Genomic DNA, 19,978 nt, shown 5'->3' on the forward strand with positions numbered 1-19,978 from the left:
CTCAAAGACATAGCTGCCAGCCATGTATTCTTACATACCTTTACAGAAAGGACTTTTCCACTATACATGTGATCATATTCAGTTGTCAGTTCACCAAACTCGTCAACTATTCTGAAGGCATGTACGTCCTTTTCGCCACATAAAGGTGTTTGCGTGCACCGATAATTGACTATTTTACTTACTTTCTTACTTTCAAAGCATGAATATATAATATATACATGTAAAATTATAATGTTGTTCGTGTTAAGTCTCGGCTCACATCTCTTTGCCTACACAGATAAGAAAAGGAGAAAGAGTTAGATCGTACAGAGCGCCTGTCAATAGGAGTTCACTGGCTTGCTGCTGGAAAATGTATTTTGAAAGCTGTGAGCAAGCTGATCACTGTTGACACGCTTTAAAAATATGAAAAAAAACGACGCGACTGTGTGATAAACGTACTTTAGACTTATTGGAAAGTATTTCCATACATTTCTCTCGCCATACAACAGGTAGATGTGACATGTTGCAGGTCGGGGGCTAGGCGAAACGCACCCGACCAAGGGCGCACAACTCTTGACGCTCTATTTGAAAAGTCATGCACAGGCGAGGCGTGTGTCGGTAAAACACCCCGTGGATGTCGGGCCTTTATCGCCGTTTTACACCTTTGAACACAACGTACATGTGCAGCTACACACATAGGAAGTCTGCACTCAGGATATTATATATATCAACGACACTAATCGCCTCACTTTCCAACATACACCCATTTGGGGGGTTAATAAACAAGCATAACAACAGTCATTAGTGTGAAGACACACTACCCCCCCCCCCCACACACACAATAAAATCCCTGACATACCTTTATCATCATCACTTATGTGTGTTATGTGCGTGGTGGGTGTTGCTGCCACGTTATCTCTGTTATCACGAGAACCTGCACTTTATTACTGCTAATATACATATTTATTGTTTTGTTATCAGTGTTTTCAAGTTTTCTTTTGGGGTATTTGGATGGCCCTGAAAAGGGCCTTTGGACCACAGAAATGTGGAGCGAAGGCGTGACAATGAGAGCTTAAGCCTTCTTTGGCTTGACTGCCTTCTTCTTGGGGGTCTTGACCTTCTTGGGTTTGGCTGCTGCCTTCTTGGGTGTCTTCGCCTTCTTGGGCTTGGCTGCAGCCTTCACCTTCTTTGGTGACTTAGCGGCCTTCTTAGCGGCTGTTTTGGGTTTCTTGGCAGCAGCTGGCTTCTTGACTTTCTTGGGGGATTTGGCAGCCTTCTTTGGTTTGGCAGCTGCCTTAGCCTTCTTGGGTTTTTCGTCTTTCTTTGCCTCGCCAAGACGGAATGATCCAGCGGCTCCAGTTCCCTTTGATTGCTTCAGTGCGCCGTTCTTGACTCCATTTTTCAAAGCAGTCTTGATGCGAGCATTGATGGCCACCTGGTTGTCACCAACCTTGTAGTTGGCCAAGATGTATTTCAGAACAGCCTGTCGGGAAGAACCACCCCTCTCCTTCAGGGTTGAAATAGCTTTCTTGATCATCTCCAAATAGGTAGGATGTGCGGCAGCCTTCTTAGGCTTGGCAGCAGCCTTCTTCTTGGGAGTCTTGACAACAGCGGGGGCAGAAGCAGCATCAGCCATAGTGGTAAGTTTGAGTGGTAAAAATTCACGTCAGCTACGAGAGAAGCACAGAGAGCGAATGACACTTCCCCACAGACAGCCCGGCTGATACTCCGGAGGCGCGGACGTCGGAGGAGACACCCTGCTTGTTGTGGCTGATAGCTGCACGCTTACAAGCGCGTGTGCTTTTTCGTGTATTTGTATCCGAATAATCACTTCTTAATCAAGGAAAGTTTCAATTTCAACAATACAGTTAGGTAGTAAAAACATTTGGCTACACTTCGGTTACAATAGCATCGCTCACGGGTGAAGTTCAAAGCCACACGTGCTGTTTCCAATGAAGCGACCCAGTCTAAAATGTAGACATCGCTACTTTCAAAAGCACATTTTTAGCCTTGAGACTCAAGTTTTTGCATTTTAAACGTTGCCTGTCAATTCTCAATATATCTAACTATGAAAGTAAAACACAACACTCATCAGTATTGCCTATGATAAGCTAGAACAAGCGTTCAAACAACGACAATGAAGCACGTTTTTCTGACGACTTCGCCATTTTGCAACAGAAAACATTTGACACTATATTTCTGGAGACATAATTTTGGTCACTTCAATTAGAGTTGAAACTAACTTTGTCATAACAAGTAAGTAACGGGGATTTTACTTTCAGGAAAACAGTCTAGTAAGACGAGGATCTCGGGACACAAGCAGCTAGGGCGCGAAGCCCCGAACAGTAACATATATACATTGGTGTTTAGATCACTCGATCGGTCGTCACAGATTAAGTCTTTTTGCCTGTCTTAATAGCACGATATTAGTAGGGGTCTTCGTCGTTTGGATGTTAATTTTACCAGAACAATATAGGCTACCATGCATCAACGAAAAGTGAATGTTTCAGACGAAAGGCCGGATCGAGTGAGCGAGTGTGCCGGGCCTCGTGTTAAACAGTGATCACATGTTTTTACAACGGCTAGATTTTAATCCCTGTAAATATACATCATAAATCAACAAACACAACATGTCTACTGAACCCGCTGAAAACGCGAGCATGCTGTTTTCATGGCAATGTCTGTTTACCAATGTGTGGTGTCTATATGTAGCTAAAGCTTGCCGACAAGCATTGTCTACGGCCATACCACGTTGAAAACACCGGTTCTCGTCCGATCACCGAAGTTAAGCAACGTCGGGCCCGGAGAGTACTTGGATGTGTGACCGCCTGGGAACACCGGGTGCAGTAGACATTTTTGCTGTGCGATTCCCACTTTTTTTCTTTTTCGACCATAAGGTGCACTTGCCTCATTCACATCTGATGTAATCATACACTTTTATTTCCTTGTAAATGGCCCCACTCATGCATGTCTGCTCAAAGACATAGCTGCCAGCCATGTATTCTTACATACCTTTACAGAAAGGACTTTTCCACTATACATGTGATCATATTCAGTTGTCAGTTCACCAAACTCGTCAACTATTCTGAAGGCATGTACGTCCTTTTCGCCACATAAAGGTGTTTGCGTGCACCGATAATTGACTATTTTACTTACTTTCTTACTTTCAAAGCATGAATATATAATATATACATGTAAAATTATAATGTTGTTCGTGTTAAGTCTCGGCTCACATCTCTTTGCCTACACAGATAAGAAAAGGAGAAAGAGTTAGATCGTACAGAGCGCCTGTCAATAGGAGTTCACTGGCTTGCTGCTGGAAAATGTATTTTGAAAGCTGTGAGCAAGCTGATCACTGTTGACACGCTTTAAAAATATGAAAAAAAACGACGCGACTGTGTGATAAACGTACTTTAGACTTATTGGAAAGTATTTCCATACATTTCTCTCGCCATACAACAGGTAGATGTGACATGTTGCAGGTAGGGGGCTAGGCGAAACGCACACGACCAAGGGCGCACAACTCTTGACGCTCTATTTGAAAAGTCATGCACAGGCGAGGCGTGTGTCGTTAAAACACCCCGTGGATGTCGGGCCTTTATCGCCGTTTTACACCTTTGAACACAACGTACATGTGCAGCTACACACATAGGAAGTCTGCACTCAGGATATTATATATATCAACGACACTAATCGCCTCACTTTCCAACATACACCCATTTGGGGGGTTAATAAACAAGCATAACAACAGTCATTAGTGTGAAGACACACTACCCCCCCCCCCCCCCCCCCACACACAATAAAATCCCTGACATACCTTTATCATCATCACTTATGTGTGTTATGTGCGTGGTGGGTGTTGCTGCCACGTTATCTCTGTTATCACGAGAACCTGCACTTTATTACTGCTAATATACATATTTATTGTTTTGTTATCAGTGTTTTCAAGTTTTCTTTTGGGGTATTTGGATGGCCCTGAAAAGGGCCTTTGGACCACAGAAATGTGGAGCGAAGGCGTGACAATGAGAGCTTAAGCCTTCTTTGGCTTGACTGCCTTCTTCTTGGGGGTCTTGACCTTCTTGGGTTTGGCTGCTGCCTTCTTGGGTGTCTTCGCCTTCTTGGGCTTGGCTGCAGCCTTCACCTTCTTTGGTGACTTAGCGGCCTTCTTAGCGGCTGTTTTGGGTTTCTTGGCAGCAGCTGGCTTCTTGACTTTCTTGGGGGATTTGGCAGCCTTCTTTGGTTTGGCAGCTGCCTTAGCCTTCTTGGGTTTTTCGTCTTTCTTTGCCTCGCCAAGACGGAATGATCCAGCGGCTCCAGTTCCCTTTGATTGCTTCAGTGCGCCGTTCTTGACTCCATTTTTCAAAGCAGTCTTGATGCGAGCATTGATGGCCACCTGGTTGTCACCAACCTTGTAGTTGGCCAAGATGTATTTCAGAACAGCCTGTCGGGAAGAACCACCCCTCTCCTTCAGGGTTGAAATAGCTTTCTTGATCATCTCCAAATAGGTAGGATGTGCAGCAGCCTTCTTAGGCTTGGCAGCAGCCTTCTTCTTGGGAGTCTTGACAACAGCGGGGGCAGCAGCAGCATCAGCCATAGTGGTAAGTTTGAGTGGTAAAAATTCACGTCAGCTACGAGAGAAGCACAGAGAGCGAATGACACTTCCCCACAGACAGCCCGGCTGATACTCCGGAGGCGCGGACGTCGGAGGAGACACCCTGCTTGTTGTGGCTGATAGCTGCACGCTTACAAGCGCGTGTGCTTTTTCGTGTATTTGTATCCGAATAATCACTTCTTAATCAAGGAAAGTTTCAATTTCAACAATACAGTTAGGTAGTAAAAACATTTGGCTACACTTCGGTTACAATAGCAACGCTCACGGGTGAAGTTCAAAGCCACACGTGCTGTTTCCAATGAAGCGACCCAGTCTAAAATGTAGACATCGCTACTTTCAAAAGCACATTTTTAGCCTTGAGACTCAAGTTTTTGCATTTTAAACGTTGCCTGTCAATTCTCAATATATCTAACTATGAAAGTAAAACACAACACTCATCAGTATTGCCTATGATAAGCTAGAACAAGCGTTCAAACAACGACAATGAAGCACGTTTTTCTGACGACTTCGCCATTTTGCAACAGAAAACATTTGACACTATATTTCTGGAGACATAATTTTGGTCACTTCAATTAGAGTTGAAACTAACTTTGTCATAACAAGTAAGTAACGGGGATTTTACTTTCAGGAAAACAGTCTAGTAAGACGAGGATCTCGGGACACAAGCAGCTAGGGCGCGAAGCCCCGAACAGTAACATATATACATTGGTGTTTAGATCACTCGATCGGTCGTCACAGATTAAGTCTTTTTGCCTGTCTTAATAGCACGATATTAGTAGGGGTCTTCGTCGTTTGGATGTTAATTTTACCAGAACAATATAGGCTACCATGCATCAACGAAAAGTGAATGTTTCAGACGAAAGGCCGGATCGATTGAGCGAGTGTGCCGGGCCTCGTGTTAAACAGTGATCACATGTTTTTACAACGGCTAGATTTTAATCCCTGTAAATATACATCATAAATCAACAAACACAACATGTCTACTGAACCCGCTGAAAACGCGAGCATGCTGTTTTCATGGCAATGTCTGTTTACCAATGTGTGGTGTCTATATGTAGCTAAATTTTGCCGACAAGCATTGTCTACGGCCATACCACGTTGAAAACACCGGTTCTCGTCCGATCACCGAAGTTAAGCAACGTCGGGCCCGGAGAGTACTTGGATGGGTGACCGCCTGGGAACACCGGGTGCAGTAGACATTTTTGCTGTGCGATTCCCACTTTTTTTCTTTTTCGACCATAAGGTGCACTTGCCACATTCACATCTGATGTAATCATACACTTTTATTTCCTTGTAAATGGCCCCACTCATGCATGTCTGCTCAAAGACATAGCTGCCAGCCATGTATTCTTACATACCTTTACAGAAAGGACTTTTCCACTATACATGTGATCATATTCAGTTGTCAGTTCACCAAACTCGTCAACTATTCTGAAGGCATGTACGTCCTTTTCGCCACATAAAGGTGTTTGCGTGCACCGATAATTGACTATTTTACTTACTTTCTTACTTTCAAAGCATGAATATATAATATATACATGTAAAATTATAATGTTGTTCGTGTTAAGTCTCGGCTCACATCTCTTTGCCTACACAGATAAGAAAAGGAGAAAGAGTTAGATCGTACAGAGCGCCTGTCAATAGGAGTTCACTGGCTTGCTGCTGGAAAATGTATTTTGAAAGCTGTGAGCAAGCTGATCACTGTTGACACGCTTTACAAATATGAAAAAAAAACGACGCGACTGTGTGATAAACCAGCTATTTTATGTTCCCCGTTCTAGCTGATCGCTTGCAAACGTACTTTAGACTTATTAGAAAGTATTTCCATACATTTCTCTCGCCATACAACAGGTAGATGTGACATGTTGCAGGTAGGGGGCTAGGCGAAACGCACCCGACCAAGGGCGCACAACTCTTGACGCTCTATTTGAAAAGTCATGCACAGGCGAGGCGTGTGTCGGTAAAACACCCCGTGGATGTCGGGCCTTTATCGCCGTTTTACACCTTTGAACACAACGTACATGTGCAGCTACACACATAGGAAGTCTGCACTCAGGATATTATATATATCAACGACACTAATCGCCTCACTTTCCAACATACACCCATTTGGGGGGTTAATAAACAAGCATAACAACAGTCATTAGTGTGAAGACACACTACCCCCCCCCCCCCCACACACACAATAAAATCCCTGACATACCTTTATCATCATCACTTATGTGTGTTATGTGCGTGGTGGGTGTTGCTGCCACGTTATCTCTGTTATCACGAGAACCTGCACTTTATTACTGCTAATATACATATTTATTGTTTTGTTATCAGTGTTTTCAAGTTTTCTTTTGGGGTATTTGGATGGCCCTGAAAAGGGCCTTTGGACCACAGAAATGTGGAGCGAAGGCGTGACAATGAGAGCTTAAGCCTTCTTTGGCTTGACTGCCTTCTTCTTGGGGGTCTTGACCTTCTTGGGTTTGGCTGCTGCCTTCTTGGGTGTCTTCGCCTTCTTGGGCTTGGCTGCAGCCTTCACCTTCTTTGGTGACTTAGCGGCCTTCTTAGCGGCTGTTTTGGGTTTCTTGGCAGCAGCTGGCTTCTTGACTTTCTTGGGGGATTTGGCAGCCTTCTTTGGTTTGGCAGCTGCCTTAGCCTTCTTGGGTTTTTCGTCTTTCTTTGCCTCGCCAAGACGGAATGATCCAGCGGCTCCAGTTCCCTTTGATTGCTTCAGTGCGCCGTTCTTGACTCCATTTTTCAAAGCAGTCTTGATGCGAGCATTGATGGCCACCTGGTTGTCACCAACCTTGTGGTTGGCCAAGATGTATTTCAGAACAGCCTGTCGGGAAGAACCACCCCTCTCCTTCAGGGTTGAAATAGCTTTCTTGATCATCTCCAAATAGGTAGGATGTGCGGCAGCCTTCTTAGGCTTGGCAGCAGCCTTCTTCTTGGGAGTCTTGACAACAGCGGGGGCAGAAGCAGCATCAGCCATAGTGGTAAGTTTGAGTGGTAAAAATTCACGTCAGCTACGAGAGAAGCACAGAGAGCGAATGACACTTCCCCACAGACAGCCCGGCTGATACTCCGGAGGCGCGGACGTCGGAGGAGACACCCTGCTTGTTGTGGCTGATAGCTGCACGCTTACAAGCGCGTGTGCTTTTTCGTGTATTTGTATCCGAATAATCACTTCTTAATCAAGGAAAGTTTCAATTTCAACAATACAGTTAGGTAGTAAAAACATTTGGCTACACTTCGGTTACAATAGCAACGCTCAGGGGTGAAGTTCAAAGCCACACGTGCTGTTTCCAATGAAGCGACCCAGTCTAAAATGTAGACATCGCTACTTTCAAAAGCACATTTTTAGCCTTGAGACTCAAGTTTTTGCATTTTAAACGTTGCCTGTCAATTCTCAATATATCTAACTATGAAAGTAAAACACAACACTCATCAGTATTGCCTATGATAAGCTAGAACAAGCGTTCAAACAACGACAATGAAGCACGTTTTTCTGACGACTTCGCCATTTTGCAACAGAAAACATTTGACACTATATTTCTGGAGACATAATTTTGGTCACTTCAATTAGAGTTGAAACTAACTTTGTCATAACAAGTAAGTAACGGGGATTTTACTTTCAGGAAAACAGTCTAGTAAGACGAGGATCTCGGGACACAAGCAGCTAGGGCGCGAAGCCCCGAACAGTAACATATATACATTGGTGTTTAGATCACTCGATCGGTCGTCACAGATTAAGTCTTTTTGCCTGTCTTAATAGCACGATATTAGTAGGGGTCTTCGTCGTTTGGATGTTAATTTTACCAGAACAATATAGGCTACCATGCATCAACGAAAAGTGAATGTTTCAGACGAAAGGCCGGATCGAGTGAGCGAGTGTGCCGGGCCTCGTGTTAAACAGTGATCACATGTTTTTACAACGGCTAGATTTTAATCCCTGTAAATATACATCATAAATCAACAAACACAACATGTCTACTGAACCCGCTGAAAACGCGAGCATGCTGTTTTCATGGCAATGTCTGTTTACCAATGTGTGGTGTCTATATGTAGCTAAAGCTTGCCGACAAGCATTGTCTACGGCCATACCACGTTGAAAACACCGGTTCTCGTCCGATCACCGAAGTTAAGCAACGTCGGGCCCGGAGAGTACTTGGATGTGTGACCGCCTGGGAACACCGGGTGCAGTAGACATTTTTGCTGTGCGATTCCCACTTTTTTTCTTTTTCGACCATAAGGTGCACTTGCCTCATTCACATCTGATGTAATCATACACTTTTATTTCCTTGTAAATGGCCCCACTCATGCATGTCTGCTCAAAGACATAGCTGCCAGCCATGTATTCTTACATACCTTTACAGAAAGGACTTTTCCACTATACATGTGATCATATTCAGTTGTCAGTTCACCAAACTCGTCAACTATTCTGAAGGCATGTACGTCCTTTTCGCCACATAAAGGTGTTTGCGTGCACCGATAATTGACTATTTTACTTACTTTCTTACTTTCAAAGCATGAATATATAATATATACATGTAAAATTATAATGTTGTTCGTGTTAAGTCTCGGCTCACATCTCTTTGCCTACACAGATAAGAAAAGGAGAAAGAGTTAGATCGTACAGAGCGCCTGTCAATAGGAGTTCACTGGCTTGCTGCTGGAAAATGTATTTTGAAAGCTGTGAGCAAGCTGATCACTGTTGACACGCTTTAAAAATATGAAAAAAAACGACGCGACTGTGTGATAAACGTACTTTAGACTTATTGGAAAGTATTTCCATACATTTCTCTCGCCATACAACAGGTAGATGTGACATGTTGCAGGTAGGGGGCTAGGCGAAACGCACACGACCAAGGGCGCACAACTCTTGACGCTCTATTTGAAAAGTCATGCACAGGCGAGGCGTGTGTCGTTAAAACACCCCGTGGATGTCGGGCCTTTATCGCCGTTTTACACCTTTGAACACAACGTACATGTGCAGCTACACACATAGGAAGTCTGCACTCAGGATATTATATATATCAACGACACTAATCGCCTCACTTTCCAACATACACCCATTTGGGGGGTTAATAAACAAGCATAACAACAGTCATTAGTGTGAAGACACACTACCCCCCCCCCCCACACACAATAAAATCCCTGACATACCTTTATCATCATCACTTATGTGCGTTATGTGCGTGGTGGGTGTTGCTGCCACGTTATCTCTGTTATCACGAGAACCTGCACTTTATTACTGCTAATATACATATTTATTGTTTTGTTATCAGTGTTTTCAAGTTTTCTTTTGGGGTATTTGGATGGCCCTGAAAAGGGCCTTTGGACCACAGAAATGTGGAGCGAAGGCGTGACAATGAGAGCTTAAGCCTTCTTTGGCTTGACTGCCTTCTTCTTGGGGGTCTTGACCTTCTTGGGTTTGGCTGCTGCCTTCTTGGGTGTCTTCGCCTTCTTGGGCTTGGCTGCAGCCTTCACCTTCTTTGGTGACTTAGCGGCCTTCTTAGCGGCTGTTTTGGGTTTCTTGGCAGCAGCTGGCTTCTTGACTTTCTTGGGGGATTTGGCAGCCTTCTTTGGTTTGGCAGCTGCCTTAGCCTTCTTGGGTTTTTCGTCTTTCTTTGCCTCGCCAAGACGGAATGATCCAGCGGCTCCAGTTCCCTTTGATTGCTTCAGTGCGCCGTTCTTGACTCCATTTTTCAAAGCAGTCTTGATGCGAGCATTGATGGCCACCTGGTTGTCACCAACCTTGTAGTTGGCCAAGATGTATTTCAGAACAGCCTGTCGGGAAGAACCACCCCTCTCCTTCAGGGTTGAAATAGCTTTCTTGATCATCTCCAAATAGGTAGGATGTGCAGCAGCCTTCTTAGGCTTGGCAGCAGCCTTCTTCTTGGGAGTCTTGACAACAGCGGGGGCAGCAGCAGCATCAGCCATAGTGGTAAGTTTGAGTGGTAAAAATTCACGTCAGCTACGAGAGAAGCACAGAGAGCGAATGACACTTCCCCACAGACAGCCCGGCTGATACTCCGGAGGCGCGGACGTCGGAGGAGACACCCTGCTTGTTGTGGCTGATAGCTGCACGCTTACAAGCGCGTGTGCTTTTTCGTGTATTTGTATCCGAATAATCACTTCTTAATCAAGGAAAGTTTCAATTTCAACAATACAGTTAGGTAGTAAAAACATTTGGCTACACTTCGGTTACAATAGCAACGCTCACGGGTGAAGTTCAAAGCCACACGTGCTGTTTCCAATGAAGCGACCCAGTCTAAAATGTAGACATCGCTACTTTCAAAAGCACATTTTTAGCCTTGAGACTCAAGTTTTTGCATTTTAAACGTTGCCTGTCAATTCTCAATATATCTAACTATGAAAGTAAAACACAACACTCATCAGTATTGCCTATGATAAGCTAGAACAAGCGTTCAAACAACGACAATGAAGCACGTTTTTCTGACGACTTCGCCATTTTGCAACAGAAAACATTTGACACTATATTTCTGGAGACATAATTTTGGTCACTTCAATTAGAGTTGAAACTAACTTTGTCATAACAAGTAAGTAACGGGGATTTTACTTTCAGGAAAACAGTCTAGTAAGACGAGGATCTCGGGACACAAGCAGCTAGGGCGCGAAGCCCCGAACAGTAACATATATACATTGGTGTTTAGATCACTCGATCGGTCGTCACAGATTAAGTCTTTTTGCCTGTCTTAATAGCACGATATTAGTAGGGGTCTTCGTCGTTTGGATGTTAATTTTACCAGAACAATATAGGCTACCATGCATCAACGAAAAGTGAATGTTTCAGACGAAAGGCCGGATCGATTGAGCGAGTGTGCCGGGCCTCGTGTTAAACAGTGATCACATGTTTTTACAACGGCTAGATTTTAATCCCTGTAAATATACATCATAAATCAACAAACACAACATGTCTACTGAACCCGCTGAAAACGCGAGCATGCTGTTTTCATGGCAATGTCTGTTTACCAATGTGTGGTGTCTATATGTAGCTAAATTTTGCCGACAAGCATTGTCTACGGCCATACCACGTTGAAAACACCGGTTCTCGTCCGATCACCGAAGTTAAGCAACGTCGGGCCCGGAGAGTACTTGGATGGGTGACCGCCTGGGAACACCGGGTGCAGTAGACATTTTTGCTGTGCGATTCCCACTTTTTTTCTTTTTCGACCATAAGGTGCACTTGCCACATTCACATTTGATGTAATCATACACTTTTATTTCCTTGTAAATGGCCCCACTCATGCATGTCTGCTCAAAGACATAGCTGCCAGCCATGTATTCTTACATACCTTTACAGAAAGGACTTTTCCACTATACATGTGATCATATTCAGTTGTCAGTTCACCAAACTCGTCAACTATTCTGAAGGCATGTACGTCCTTTTCGCCACATAAAGGTGTTTGCGTGCACCGATAATTGACTATTTTACTTACTTTCTTACTTTCAAAGCATGAATATATAATATATACATGTAAAATTATAATGTTGTTCGTGTTAAGTCTCGGCTCACATCTCTTTGCCTACACAGATAAGAAAAGGAGAAAGAGTTAGATCGTACAGAGCGCCTGTCAATAGGAGTTCACTGGCTTGCTGCTGGAAAATGTATTTTGAAAGCTGTGAGCAAGCTGATCACTGTTGACACGCTTTACAAATATGAAAAAAAAACGACGCGACTGTGTGATAAACCAGCTATTTTATGTTCCCCGTTCTAGCTGATCGCTTGCAAACGTACTTTAGACTTATTAGAAAGTATTTCCATACATTTCTCTCGCCATACAACAGGTAGATGTGACATGTTGCAGGTAGGGGGCTAGGCGAAACGCACACGACCAAGGGCGCACAACTCTTGACGCTCTATTTGAAAGGTCGTGCACAGGCGAGGCGTGTGTCGGTAAAACACCCCGTGGATGTCTGGCCTTTATCGCCGTTTTACACCTTTGAACACAACGTGCATGTGCAGCTACACACATAGGAAGTCTGCACTCAGGATATTATATATATCAACGACACTAATCGCCTCACTTTCCAACATACACTCATTTGGTGGGTTAATAAACAAGCATAACAACAGTCATTAGTGTGAAGACACACTACCCCCCCCACACACACAATAAAATCCCTGACATACCTTTATCATCATCACCTATGTGTGTTATGTGCGTGGTGGGTGTTGCTGCCACGTTATCTCTGTTATCACGAGAACCTGCACTTTATTACTGCTAATATACATATTTATTGTTTTGTTATCAGTGTTTTCAAGTTTTCTTTTGGGGTATTTGGATGGCCCTGAAAAGGGCCTTTGGACCACAGAAATGTGGAGCGAAGGCGTGACAATGAGAGCTTAAGCCTTCTTTGGCTTGACTGCCTTCTTCTTGGGGGTCTTGACCTTCTTGGGTTTGGCTGCTGCCTTCTTGGGTGTCTTCGCCTTCTTGGGCTTGGCTGCAGCCTTCACCTTCTTTGGTGACTTAGCGGCCTTCTTAGCGGCTGTTTTGGGTTTCTTGGCAGCAGCTGGCTTCTTGACTTTCTTGGGGGATTTGGCAGCCTTCTTTGGTTTGGCAGCTGCCTTAGCCTTCTTGGGTTTTTCGTCTTTCTTTGCCTCGCCAAGACGGAATGATCCAGCGGCTCCAGTTCCCTTTGATTGCTTCAGTGCGCCGTTCTTGACTCCATTTTTCAAAGCAGTCTTGATGCGAGCATTGATGGCCACCTGGTTGTCACCAACCTTGTAGTTGGCCAAGATGTATTTCAGAACAGCCTGTCGGGAAGAACCACTCCTCTCCTTCAGGGTTGAAATAGCTTTCTTGATCATCTCCAAATAGGTAGGATGTGCGGCAGCCTTCTTAGGCTTGGCAGCAGCCTTCTTCTTGGGAGTCTTGACAACAGCGGGGGCAGCAGCAGCATCAGCCATAGTGGTAAGTTTAAGTGGTAAGAATTCACGTCAGCTACGAGAGAAGCACAGAGAGCGAATGACACTTCCCCACAGACAGCCCGGCTGATACTCCGGAGGCGCGGACGTCGGAGGAGACACCCTGCTTGTTGTGGCTGATAGCTGCACGCTTACAAGCGCGTGTGCTTTTTCGTGTATTTGTATCCGAATAATCACTTCTTAATCAAGGAAAGTTTCAATTTCAACAATACAGTTAGGTAGTAAAAACATTTGGCTACACTTCGGTTACAATAGCAACGCTCACGGGTGAAGTTCAAAGCCACACGTGCTGTTTCCAATGAAGCGACCCAGTCTAAAATGTAGACATCGCTACTTTCAAAAGCACATTTTTAGCCTTGAGACTCAAGTTTTTGCATTTTAAACGTTGCCTGTCAATTCTCAATATATCTAACTATGAAAGTAAAACACAACACTCATCAGTATTGCCTATGATAAGCTAGAACAAGCGTTCAAACAACGACAATGAAGCACGTTTTTCTGACGACTTCGCCATTTTGCAACAGAAAACATTTGACACTATATTTCTGGAGACATAATTTTGGTCACTTCAATTAGAGTTGAAACTAACTTTGTCATAACAAGTAAGTAACGGGGATTTTACTTTCAGGAAAACAGTCTAGTAAGACGAGGATCTCGGGACACAAGCAGCTAGGGCGCGAAGCCCCGAACAGTAACATATATACATTGGTGTTTAGATCACTCGATCGGTCGTCACAGATTAAGTCTTTTTGCCTGTCTTAATAGCACGATATTAGTAGGGGTCTTCGTCGTTTGGATGTTAATTTTACCAGAACAATATAGGCTACCATGCATCAACGAAAAGTGAATGTTTCAGACGAAAGGCCGGATCGAGTGAGCGAGTGTGCCGGGCCTCGTGTTAAACAGTGATCACATGTTTTTACAACGGCTAGATTTTAATCCCTGTAAATATACATCATAAATCAACAAACACAACATGTCTACTGAACCCGCTGAAAACGCGAGCATGCTGTTTTCATGGCAATGTCTGTTTACCAATGTGTGGTGTCTATATGTAGCTAAAGTTTGCCGACAAGCATTGTCTACGGCCATACCACGTTGAAAACACCAGTTCTCGTCCGATCACCGAAGTTAAAGCCCCACCCTGACTATAAATAGCCCGCAAGGTGGCGGTGTTTCAGTTTCGAACAATGACTGACAATGTAAACACAACCGAGTGTCGGGAGAGGTTTTTTGAAAACTATACGGGAACCAGATCACCATTGACCTTCAAACTTCGTATCAACTTGTATGACAAACCATGGATACAATAAATGGCTCCATATCAAGATATAAGTCAATAAATTTTCTGTAGTTTTATCATAAAAAATCGAATCGATCGTGTTTGGCGTCTGCATCAATCACAGTGGGCGGAGCTTATTTACGGTTGCGCTATAAATAGCAAAGCACATGGCCAAATGTACATGTGACACATTCAATGCATTTGTGGTCAAAGTGAATTGTGTTGCATATTTTTTACGGCAGAACAGCAGCAGAACATCAGTTTCGGTTAATGTAACAGTAACGATACTTAAATACGAAATTGACGACGCGATTCTTTCAGTTCAATCCGAAAATTACAGATATTTGTTTAGTTTTGGTCATTTGCATTCAACAGTTAGATTTGTGCCACACAATAATCAGTTTATATTCATAAAACTTAAATTATTACACAGATTTTCAACTAGTGTTTAGGAAGGGGCCTAATTTGAAGCACCAGAAGTTCCGCCAATATTTCTCAGCTTGACTACAATAGATGAATATGTCACGTGTATCAACATAACAATGCACATAAGCAACTGGTAAATAAGTAACGAAATATACTTGATGTTTTGACCTACAGAAGGCGTATCCAGATAATATTGTACTTACGATAAACGAAAACTCCAATACATATATTCCAAGACAACTTTAATTATGAATTTCCTTTTCTTTCACAGAATTTTCACACACAAAACTGAGTTTGATCATTAGATCCACACTTGTCCCATGTATGTTTGTTCGGGGTATTTGGATATACTTCGCGCACAAGTTTTGAAATACAATCTGGGATCCCTTTCCCGTTTTGTCCACACAAATCCTTCATCTGCTGCAACGTTTAATTACGTTTCTTCAAGTCGAAGTATCTACGATCTCTCCAAACACTTCGTTTATTTAGCTCAGTCCAGAAGCAATGTGTTCAAATCGACGAATTTCTGCAACATGGTGGCCGCACCATTCCCCAACTGCGATTGCCTGTGCCGTGTCACCCATGGTTGACAAAAGAAGTGTGAACATACATATTCGGCTTCATCTGGTTCCACAATGAAATCTCGCTGTCACATTGATTCACTAATCCCAAGAATCGGCACTGAATTTATCAAAGTTTCTGTTGCACTTGCAAGGGCGGGAAGAGAGGCGCCATCTTGTCGATTCGAGTTGTGAATCGGAATCATGTCATCTTGAATTGGAACTTTCTCCACGATAAAGTCACCAATGTCATAATCGAAATGACCAAAGGCTCCCTGATTATCTCGAACAACTCTTCGTCAAATTAGGCTTCACATGAAAATGTTTTGTTGCTCATATTGAAGACAAGCGAAATTGCAAAGTTCTTGACAGTTGTAAGCAGCAACTCGATGCCCTCTTGGGGCGTGGTTGCTAGGAGATCGCGTGGTCAGAAAGGGGAAAACAACTTTTTTTAGAAAGTAATAAAAGAAATACGCAGTGCAATCCAAAGGTACCATGTACAGGATATTTTTTAATAATAATATTCACGAAAAAAAATCTTTTCTAAAAATGCAAATTAATTTATTAATTTATCCCAAGGTTGTAACCCTGATCACGTGGTGGGTATTTGGAATTTTTGCGATGACGCCGTGTATTACATTGTTGAATTCAACTGCCCAGGAAGATTGTTGAGGCATTGACATTTTGACAGATGTTCGTCATGAATGGAGAGAAAAATGTATCTGAGAGAAACATTGTTGCTTTGAGCTTCGAGACAAAACATGTGTTAATGCCGAAGTAGCCAGCGACCTGAATGTAAGCTTGATGAAAATAATGTTGAAACCCATTTTCACATGACAGAATTAATGTGAACTAATATTTATCTGAACATCGTTTCGAAGTCTGTGAGGCTGTCCGTATTTTATTATTTATATCTCCAATAATGTCTTCGTGTCTCAATTTTGCTGCCGCTGTGGAAAATTGCGCACCGATGTAATAAAAGAAATACTACTAGATCTACCATTGCATCGTCATAAAAGAACCAGGTCAACTTTATCTTTGTTCCGTTGTTTATTAAAAATTCGTTTTCGAAGCAAAGCGAATCGATCTACATCATAAATTAATTCATAGACTAGATTCTAGTACCAAGTGTTAAACCCTTTTTTAAATGTCATAAAACAACTTACACAATTATTGAAAGAGATTTTTTTATAAGTAATATATTTTATTCCGTCCGCCCGCTCCCTGGTTAGTTCAGGCTTGAGGGGAGAAACACATACAAACAATATGGATGGCCTTATGCAAATGACACTTGGCATGCCAATCAACAGGGATGTGGGTCACTGGGACCCGCCAAGTTTCACGGATCGAGTTACTTCAGGATAAGGGCTTCATCGGACAAGTCTTTGCCAAAATACATTGGTAGATCTACTTGGCAATGAAAAAATGTCACGGAAACGACAAAAAACTACTTTGATCACTTGAAAATATGTTTGACCATTATATTACCAGGGTTTTTCTACAGGATCGTTGTCATCCAGATTCCAGATGAGGCAAGACGAACACAACGAAGAAAAACATTGTTGAAATCACCGATTGCCGTATATATTGTGAGAAATGCTTCTTCCTGCTTGTGCGATTCCCACTTTTTTTCTTTTTCGACCATAAGGTGCACTTGCCACATTCACATCTGATGTAATCATACACTTTTATTTCCTTGTAAATGGCCCCACTCATGCATGTCTGCTCAAAGACATAGCTGCCAGCCATGTATTCTTACATACCTTTACAGAAAGGACTTTTCCACTATACATGTGATCATATTCAGTTGTCAGTTCACCCAACTCGTCAACTATTCTGAAGGCATGTACGTCCTTTTCGCCACATAAAGGTGTTTGCGTGCACCGATAATTGACTATTTTACTTACTTTCTTACTTTCAAAGCATGAATATATAATATATACATGTAAAATTATAATGTTGTTCGTGTTAAGTCTCGGCTCACATCTCTTTGCCTACACAGATAAGAAAAGGAGAAAGAGTTAGATCGTACAGAGCGCCTGTCAATAGGAGTTCACTTGCTTGCTGCTGGAAAATGTATTTTGAAAGCTGTGAGCAAGCTGATCACTGTTGACACGCTTTAAAAATATGAAAAAAAAACGACGCGACTGTGTGATAAACCAGCTATTTTATGTTCCCCGTTCTAGCTGATCGCTGGCAAACGTACTTTAGACTTATTAGAAAGTATTTCCATACATTTCTCTCGCCATACAACAGGTAGATGTGACATGTTGCAGGTAGGGGGCTAGGCGAAACGCACACGACCAAGGGCGCACAACTCTTGACGCTCTATTTGAAAGGTCGTGCACAGGCGAGGCGTGTGTCGGTAAAACACCCCGTGGATGTCGGGCCTTTATCGCCGTTTTACACCTTTGAACACAACGTGCATGTGCAGCTACACACATAGGAAGTCTGCACTCAGGATATTATATATATCAACGACACTAATCGCCTCACTTTCCAACATACACCCATTTGGGGGGTTAATAAACAAGCATAACAACAGTCATTAGTGTGAAGACACACTACCCCACCCCCCCCACCCCCACCCACCCCCCCCCCCCCACACCCCACACACACAATAAAATCCCTGACATACCTTTATCATCATCACCTATGTGTGTTATGTGCGTGGTGGGTGTTGCTGCCACGTTATCTCTGTTATCACGAGAACCTGCACTTTATTACTGCTAATATACATATTTATTGTTTTGTTATCAGTGTTTTCAAGTTTTCTTTTGGGGTATTTGGATGGCCCTGAAAAGGGCCTTTGGACCACAGAAATGTGGAGCGAAGGCGTGACAATGAGAGCTTAAGCCTTCTTTGGCTTGACTGCCTTCTTCTTGGGGGTCTTGACCTTCTTGGGTTTGGCTGCTGCCTTCTTGGGTGTCTTCGCCTTCTTGGGCTTGGCTGCAGCCTTCACCTTCTTTGGTGACTTAGCGGCCTTCTTAGCGGCTGTTTTGGGTTTCTTGGCAGCAGCTGGCTTCTTGACTTTCTTGGGGGATTTGGCAGCCTTCTTTGGTTTGGCAGCTGCCTTAGCCTTCTTGGGTTTATCGTCTTTCTTTGCCTCGCCAAGACGGAATGATCCAGCGGCTCCAGTTCCCTTTGATTGCTTCAGTGCGCCGTTCTTGACTCCATTTTTCAAAGCAGTCTTGATGCGAGCATTGATGGCCACCTGGTTGTCACCAACCTTGTAGTTGGCCAAGATGTATTTCAGAACAGCCTGTCGGGAAGAACCACCCCTCTCCTTCAGGGTTGAAATAGCTTTCTTGATCATCTCCAAATAGGTAGGATGTGCGGCAGCCTTCTTAGGCTTGGCAGCAGCCTTCTTCTTGGGAGTCTTGACAACAGCGGGGGCAGCAGCAGCATCAGCCATAGTGGTAAGTTTGAGTGGTAAGAATTCACGTCAGCTACGAGAGAAGCACAGAGAGCGAATGACACTTCCCCACAGACAGCCCGGCTGATACTCCGGAGGCGCGGACGTCGGAGGAGACACCCTGCTTGTTGTGGCTGATAGCTGCACGCTTACAAGCGCGTGTGCTTTTTCGTGTATTTGTATCCGAATAATCACTTCTTAATCAAGGAAAGTTTCAATTTCAACAATACAGTTAGGTAGTAAAAACATTTGGCTACATTTCGGTTACAATAGCAACGCTCACGGGTGAAGTTCAAAGCCACACGTGCTGTTTCCAATGAAGCGACCCAGTCTAAAATGTAGACATCGCTACTTTCAAAAGCACATTTTTAGCCTTGAGACTCAAGTTTATGCATTTTAAACGTTGCCTGTCAATTCTCAATATATCTAACTATGAAAGTAAAACACAACACTCATCAGTATTGCCTATGATAAGCTAGAACAAGCGTTCAAACAACGACAATGAAGCACGTTTTTCTGACGACTTCGCCATTTTGCAACAGAAAACATTTGACACTATATTTCTGGAGACATAATTTTGGTCACTTCAATTAGAGTTGAAACTAACTTTGTCATAACAAGTAAGTAACGGGGATTTTACTTTCAGGAAAACAGTCTAGTAAGACGAGGATCTCGGGACACAAGCAGCTAGGGCGCGAAGCCCCGAACAGTAACATATATACATTGGTGTTTAGATCACTCGATCGGTCGTCACAGATTAAGT

At 43.3% G+C, this 19,978-nt stretch overlaps 2 protein-coding genes and 4 non-coding genes across 6 annotated transcripts; 4 read left to right on the plus strand and 2 right to left on the minus strand.

Annotated features, from left to right (window-relative positions):
* Nucleotides 1–1,081: 1,081 nt before the first annotated feature.
* On the minus strand, nt 1,082–1,615 carry LOC124137182 (histone 24-like; the record flags this gene model as incomplete). Its single annotated transcript, XM_048383698.1, has 1 exon — nt 1,082–1,615. A coding segment is annotated over exon 1 (534 nt), but the record flags the coding sequence as incomplete, so codon positions are not given.
* A 292-nt stretch (nt 1,616–1,907) lies between these two features.
* LOC125373316 (histone H1, gonadal-like) lies at nt 1,908–13,514 on the minus strand. Its single transcript, XM_048384321.1, has 5 exons — nt 12,984–13,514; nt 10,004–10,522; nt 7,170–7,178; nt 4,109–4,237; nt 1,908–1,922 (listed from the first exon to the last, which is right to left on the minus strand). The coding sequence occupies exons 1-5, from the start codon at nt 13,512–13,514 to the stop codon at nt 1,908–1,910; spliced, it is 1,203 nt and encodes a 400-aa protein (XP_048240278.1).
* On the plus strand, nt 2,714–2,832 carry LOC124137206. Its single transcript, XR_006861492.2, has one exon. It is a non-coding gene; the product is annotated as a 5S ribosomal RNA (ribosomal RNA).
* Nucleotides 5,672–5,790, plus strand: LOC125373624. Its single transcript, XR_007218463.1, has one exon. It is a non-coding gene; the product is annotated as a 5S ribosomal RNA (ribosomal RNA).
* LOC125373598 lies at nt 8,670–8,788 on the plus strand. Its single transcript, XR_007218440.1, has one exon. It is a non-coding gene; the product is annotated as a 5S ribosomal RNA (ribosomal RNA).
* On the plus strand, nt 11,621–11,739 carry LOC125373636. The gene has a single exon (XR_007218474.1). It is a non-coding gene; the product is annotated as a 5S ribosomal RNA (ribosomal RNA).
* Nucleotides 13,515–19,978: the final 6,464 nt, after the last annotated feature.

This window comes from Haliotis rufescens, unplaced genomic scaffold, assembly GCF_023055435.1.
Source record: "Haliotis rufescens isolate VD_foot unplaced genomic scaffold, xgHalRufe1.0.p SCAF_5, whole genome shotgun sequence".
NCBI lineage: Eukaryota > Metazoa > Mollusca > Gastropoda > Lepetellida > Haliotidae > Haliotis > Haliotis rufescens.